The sequence below is a fragment of the Gossypium hirsutum genome, chromosome D09, assembly GCF_007990345.1.
Source record: "Gossypium hirsutum isolate 1008001.06 chromosome D09, Gossypium_hirsutum_v2.1, whole genome shotgun sequence".
Classification (NCBI taxonomy): Eukaryota; Viridiplantae; Streptophyta; class Magnoliopsida; order Malvales; family Malvaceae; genus Gossypium; species Gossypium hirsutum.
The window spans coordinates 39,430,324-39,436,323 of record NC_053445.1 but is presented as its reverse complement, the minus strand read 5'-3'; the positions used below and the strand labels follow the sequence as shown (position 1 = coordinate 39,436,323).

General features: G+C 32.8%; 1 protein-coding gene across 1 annotated transcript; it reads right to left on the bottom strand.

Annotated features, from left to right (window-relative positions):
• LOC107891480 (COP9 signalosome complex subunit 2) lies at positions 1-4,853 on the bottom strand. The gene is made up of 12 exons (XM_016816305.2): positions 4,585-4,853; positions 4,379-4,471; positions 3,817-3,895; positions 3,232-3,472; positions 3,079-3,153; positions 2,863-2,997; positions 1,824-2,011; positions 1,217-1,285; positions 1,057-1,147; positions 830-964; positions 518-630; positions 1-419 (listed from the first exon to the last, which is right to left on the bottom strand). The coding sequence occupies exons 1-12, from the start codon at positions 4,592-4,594 to the stop codon at positions 329-331; spliced, it is 1,320 nt and encodes a 439-aa protein (XP_016671794.2). The 5' UTR covers positions 4,595-4,853; the 3' UTR covers positions 1-328.
• Between the last annotated feature and the right edge of the window lie 1,147 nt (positions 4,854-6,000).

Below are 6,000 nucleotides of genomic sequence, written 5' to 3'. Positions count from 1 at the left end.
TGACCGCATTTAACGTAGATTTTGATTCCATCATATATTTATAGTGCTAGTATCACTTTTTTCATGTCAGATCTACACAACATCATCACTTCATATAACAGCGTCAACCCGGAATCAAAATTCTTGCAAACAGGCAAATATATCGGGTTTTCTTTTTTCTGTCATTGAATAAGAATAAAACTTTGACTAACCAAAACAAAACATAAACTTTCGAATCTAGATTATCTAAAGTCACCTAACACAAGAAAGCAAGCATATTCTTGTAGCCCCAAAAAGAAAGGGGAGTACCTTAGCCAAAGGGATTATATCATATAGCATTTTTGCTTTCTCAATAAACCCTGTTGTTAACGGTTTGATAAAGGGACCTCAGTTGTGTGTTCCATTTATCGATAGCAGTGTACTTCTTCATACCCTTCGACCTGCACAAGCAACAAAATGCAAGTAAAAGTTTAATCACGGTGATGTTGCTTCAACTTTAACTCAACCTTGTATAGTAGTGAATAATAAGTAGGCTGACCTGTTACCACGCTCCAACAGCCGGTTCACTTGATCAATATGCCCATCGATTCGATTATCCAAGATCAAGGAAACCAACAACTGCTCTACATCTTTTTCTGGCACATTGAGTTCCTGAATGTTGAAAGTTCATGGAGGAGTTCAAATTATATGTATATATATTTATTTGAGAAATATACAAGCATATATATGGAGTTTAATATAAAAATGAGAGTTCAAACAAGAAATGCTAGCTGCAACGATAACGAAAGGGAAATAAATAAAATGAAACACTCAAAGTAACCGACTAGAAAGGAAAAGCTGCAGCTTTCACCTTTGATATGAAAGGGATCCGGATTCTCGTATATGGTTTTATAAGCTTAAGTAGTACTTGAGTTCTGACATTCTTCAAAAGATCTTCAATATAATTTCGGATGAACGGATCATCCATGATTGTCCTTCGGTTACTCTAAGGAAAGAAGAGATCCAAGCTTACAAAAAGGAAAGCAAACAAATGCAAACAGCAATATATATCAGAACATCTGAAAGCATTGCACAAACCTTAAGGATTTTTTCAAACTCTATTATCTCATTTCGTTGATAGGCTGCTACAAGGTTTGTCATCGCCAAAATCTCAGGGTCATTTTTGTACCTGCAGTAAGGGAATGCTGAGAGAGAGAGAGAAGCTACATTTAGAAGGTAGATATAAAAAGGCACTTACGGCTTTGCCTCCTGGCCATCAAAAGGATTAACTTCAGATTCCATCAGCATGTTAGCTAGAACAAGGTATCTGGAAATGAACCCACAAGATGAAAAGATAAATTTGAAACTCTAACTAATTGGGGAAAAGACAGGACCAAGTGGATTTAATGAAAGGCATACGAGGACTTATTTATTGGATAAGATTCTAATAATATTTGCAATATCTCTACTCTAGGATAGTGTTCTTCTTTTCCAACCAAATTTATCCCTACTTTGTCTCTCTTTTTTTTCCTCCCCTAGATCTCACTGACTGGGATTTTCTTCATTTTCCTCCATATTACAATCTGTCCTCAAACTTTATGCCTTTAGTAGCAATTATTTATTGCTTATGTCACTTTTGATGAAAGAACCTTTTGCCTCAAAGTACCCCCTCAAACATGTTCAGAGAAATGCAATCCATTTTAAACATTTGTTACGGGTGATCACCCTAGTGCTATAATGGGATTAAACCAGTAGGCTAAAAGAGCTTCAGCTCCCATGTCAAATATTATGCTACCAGTGAAAGAGAAAGGAGGATCGTGCATCAAACAGAAAATGTGAAAAATTACATTAGACAATAATCATACTTTAGGCATTGTATACGTCTCTGATTTCCAGCTTCATCATAGTTCTTGAAAGCTTCAAAGAAATCTGTGGCTGCCTCAGCCCATTGACGCTCAGCCATATGCATCTTGCCACCACATTCACGAATTATTCCCATGATCCTAGGATGTGGTATTGCAGACTTGACAGCAAGTGCTTTCTGGTATAATTGCTGCATTAAAACCAATATCTCAGTCACAGCTAAACCATTATATAAAGACCAAACCAGGACATAACTGTATAACTTTGTAAAACAATTATCAGACAGAACCAAGGTTGGTTTTTCAGCTATAATATAAAATAGAACAAAGTTACAATTATCAGTCAGGAAGAGAAGTAGCGACCACATGCAATTGAGACTAAACAACAGTGAAAACTTCTCGATTTCAGTATTAAGGATTAACTAATAGTGCTTCATGCTAATGTAAACAATGTCATTGACCAGGATCCAGATAACCAATCCAGACTACAAGTGAATATACTTTAGTAGTTTAAATTTGAGAGTTGCTAGAATTCTAAAAAAATAGCAAAATCAAGACACAGGTGAACTTTCACGCCTAAAGTTCTACATATTTCATATCTTAGTTTAACATTGCTTCACTTGAATTCCAGAAGGAAGCATACTTGATATCCGCAAAGCAGAAAATTGGGTACATATTCTACCATGTATTTTTATTAAATGGTAGATAAATGGTGACAGCAGAAACAATATAAACTAGCTTTCAGTAATAGACCTTTACAAGAGAATTACGACTGCTTATGTGCCCCTCCTGAATTGCCACTTGTAAGTAATCATATTTGACATGTAATAGAATCATAGAATCATTCCTTCCTCATCAATAAAGAGTTCTTTATCTTACCAGCTCGATTTAAAATACTTACTGTCAGATTTTGACTTTTTAGGTACAAATAGAGAAAACCTAGCAGAGAAGACCTTAGACCTCAATCCTCTCAAAGAGAGGTAACAACTGCTTGGCCGGTTGTAGATTTATACATTGTATCTTAAAAAGGAAGTTAAATTACCTTGAGCTTTTTGTTGTTCTTTGTCTCGGTATACATTTGAATTTCAATTGCATATACTTCCAGAAGCTGACTTCCCTTCTTTTGATCGTCTGTTCCATCTTCCTTTTGACAAGATTTATGAAGTTCCTTCAAAATCTGATAGTGCAACACATTAAATGATTATTTCTATGGTTCTATATCCTGTGTAAATGAAATAACAAGGTTTGGAAAAGATACCTTGCTCATTCGCCCATACTCACCCATATCAAACCAGATCTTGCATAGCTTAAGATTTGTCTTAAACCAAAGTCTCTGCATGACAAGAGCAATACATCACATGTTTATGCAAATGCTGAAGTGATGGTATTGTACATTTGATAGTTTTCTAACCTCATTCTTTGCCTCTTCAAGGGCCTTTAGAGTGGTCTGATAGAATTCTTGCAGGAGCCCAAAATTTTGACTAGCTGACCCAGACACAAAGTCCATAATATTATTTATACATTTCTCACTGTAATTCCGTGTCACTGCTGATTTGATGTATGTTAGCATCTCCCTGTAAGCCTCCATCATTTCTTTATACCTCCCTAATCGGTAATAGAGCTTTACAGTCTGCTTAAGAGCTTTGAATCCCCTTGCATAGAAAGTACAAGTACACTATTTAATATTGATGAATACAGCTCAAATAAAATACATATTTCTTGCTGAATGGCATAATTGCTTTTAATGGATAGATAAAACAAAGACAAGAATCTGTAAAGGTTGCAAGATGCCCAAGAACTTTTATTTATATAAGGGAACTATTTGGTAAAATCAAAGAGGAATTCATCCCTATATACCTACGAAGTGCTAAATCATAAAAAGACTTAGCACAAGGAAAGTAAAAAAAGCATTAGTTGGCATAAATTGTAAAAAGGCAAGATAATAGCCATAATACCAAAAAGTAATAAATAAAATTATTATTTCTGAAGAACTCACCACTCAGCCTTTTCCGGTTCCATGCTGACCACTTCAGCAAAACCAGCTAGAGCTCCTTCAGGGTCTGTTTCTACCAAACCTTTTACGACAAAAGAAAACAAATTATTAGTAACAATAAGTAGGAAATCATAAAATTGTCAACCAACAACAAGGATTTAAGCATTTATGCAGACAGAATAGGACCCTTGAGCTCACCTCCACTGCTTCTCTAGGGTGCAAAATATGCTATTCAAGAACCAATTATCATGTAACCAAGAGGAAGTTGTGGAAATGAGATTAATGGCTAAACTCATAATGAGCCTAATAAGTTTAGGTTATTATTCAGCCACTACGCAAATTATAACTACATAATTTCCCAATTTGACAGGGATAAACCCTAACAGCCCTTCACAACTATACTCGAAAAGTGAGCTCTAACTCTAATCTAAAAGTAATATTTTGAAGCATATAAAAATACGAAGAAACAGAAATTATACATTTTTTGGTAAAGCTGAAACAAAGCATAATCGAATCCATACCAAAATTAAGATTAGAGAATAATATATATATAAAGAAAAAAAACCTTTGGAATTGTAGTATTGATTCTCGATATCAACGTCTTGTTCCTCAGGTTCCTCATCGGAGTACTCGAATCCATAATCCTCCATATCTGCATCTGTCCAATCCAAGAAAGAAAACAATTTTATCAAGCGCTAATAGCGAAACTGATTTTTTTTTTTTACAGAATTTAAATTAGAATCAAAGAAAATCACAGAGAAAATAAGAGACCTGAAGCCATAGTTACTGGGAGAAAAAATCGGTTAAAGTAGAAACTTTCCGGAATATAGAGAGGCGACGGTGACGGTGTCGGTGTCGGTGTCGAGTTGCAGAAGTTAAACTAAACTACAAAAACAATCTTGTACTGGCTACGTTCGGCAAATGTAAAAAATTGTTCCTTTTTTTTTTAATATAAGAAAATGTTAACATAAATAACATTTTCAAAATGTCAATTTTAGGATTTTTTATTATTTTAGTTTTAAATTAAATATGTCGGAAATAGAGGTGTTCATGGAGTCATGAAATGTATTTAAATTAATTTTTGAAGTTTGGGTTTGGTCCGATTTTAAAAATAGATTTTATTTTTTTCAAACTTGACTTAATTTAAGAAAAATAAATTTAGGTCTATTCCCCCATATTTGATTATTTTTTAGATTAATTTTTAAAAAATATATATATATTTTAAAAATAATACATTACCATAAATATAATAAATATTTTATTATATTAAAAAACACAAAATAATACGATAAATGTTTTGAGTTGAATTATTTAGTTGGATAAGTTTTTTAGATTTTGGGTTATTAATTTAATTGTTATTAGGTTAGTGATTTAATATAAATATATAGTTATTATTTAATATATATATATATATAATTAATTTTTAGAACGTAATATATTATGATCGGGCCGAGCTAAGCTCGAGCCAAAAAAATAATGCTAAAATCCCAGCCCATATAGAGAATAAGGCTTAAATTTTACCAAGCCCATTTTTCGAGTCTCATATTTTTGTCTAATCTCTCCTATTTTTCGGACGGACTTTTGGGCCTACTTCAATGAAATTTTAAGGGTAAACTACACTAGTAATCACCCAACTATTAGTAAACTTCTTTTCTAAGTGACCATTTTGTAACATTTCATAGTTGATGACCAAAAAAGAAATCTACTAATAATTAGGTGACTACTAATGTAATTTACCCAAATTTTAAATTTCATATTCTTTTTGCCCTACTAAATTTGTTTATCAAATTTTAAAAATACTATATAATTACAAATATGGTGTGGTGTAGTTACTTGTCTATCTGAATTTGTTGACTTGAGTTCATCGAGTTAAAAAGGTTAATGAAAAGTGAAAAATGGCAATGGAATGTGGAGTTCGTTATCCAATTGGTTAAATGTTAATTTGATTATGGGAATTGTATTGAAATGGATTGATATATGTTTCAATTGCCATTTGATGTCATTATATGTTAACTCACTTTATTGATATGTGAATTGCTATGTTTAGAAAAATTTTGTCAAGTTAAATAGCTTGTTGTATCAAATTGTAAATTGATGTAAGTTTATGTTTAATGCCTATGAACTTACTAAGCATTCGATATGCTTACCCTGTTTATTTTCCATTTCCCTTGTAGATCATCTTGCGAA

Excerpts from the sequence above, each read along its gene's own strand:
- LOC107891480 (XM_016816305.2), bottom strand. Across the intron at positions 3,896-4,378 it reads TCAATACTACAATTCCAAAG|GTTTGGTAGAAACAGACCCT; the intron begins GTTTTTTTTCTT and ends TTGTCGTAAAAG. Across the intron at positions 631-829 it reads GGATCCCTTTCATATCAAAG|GAACTCAATGTGCCAGAAAA; the intron begins GTGAAAGCTGCA and ends TTCAACATTCAG.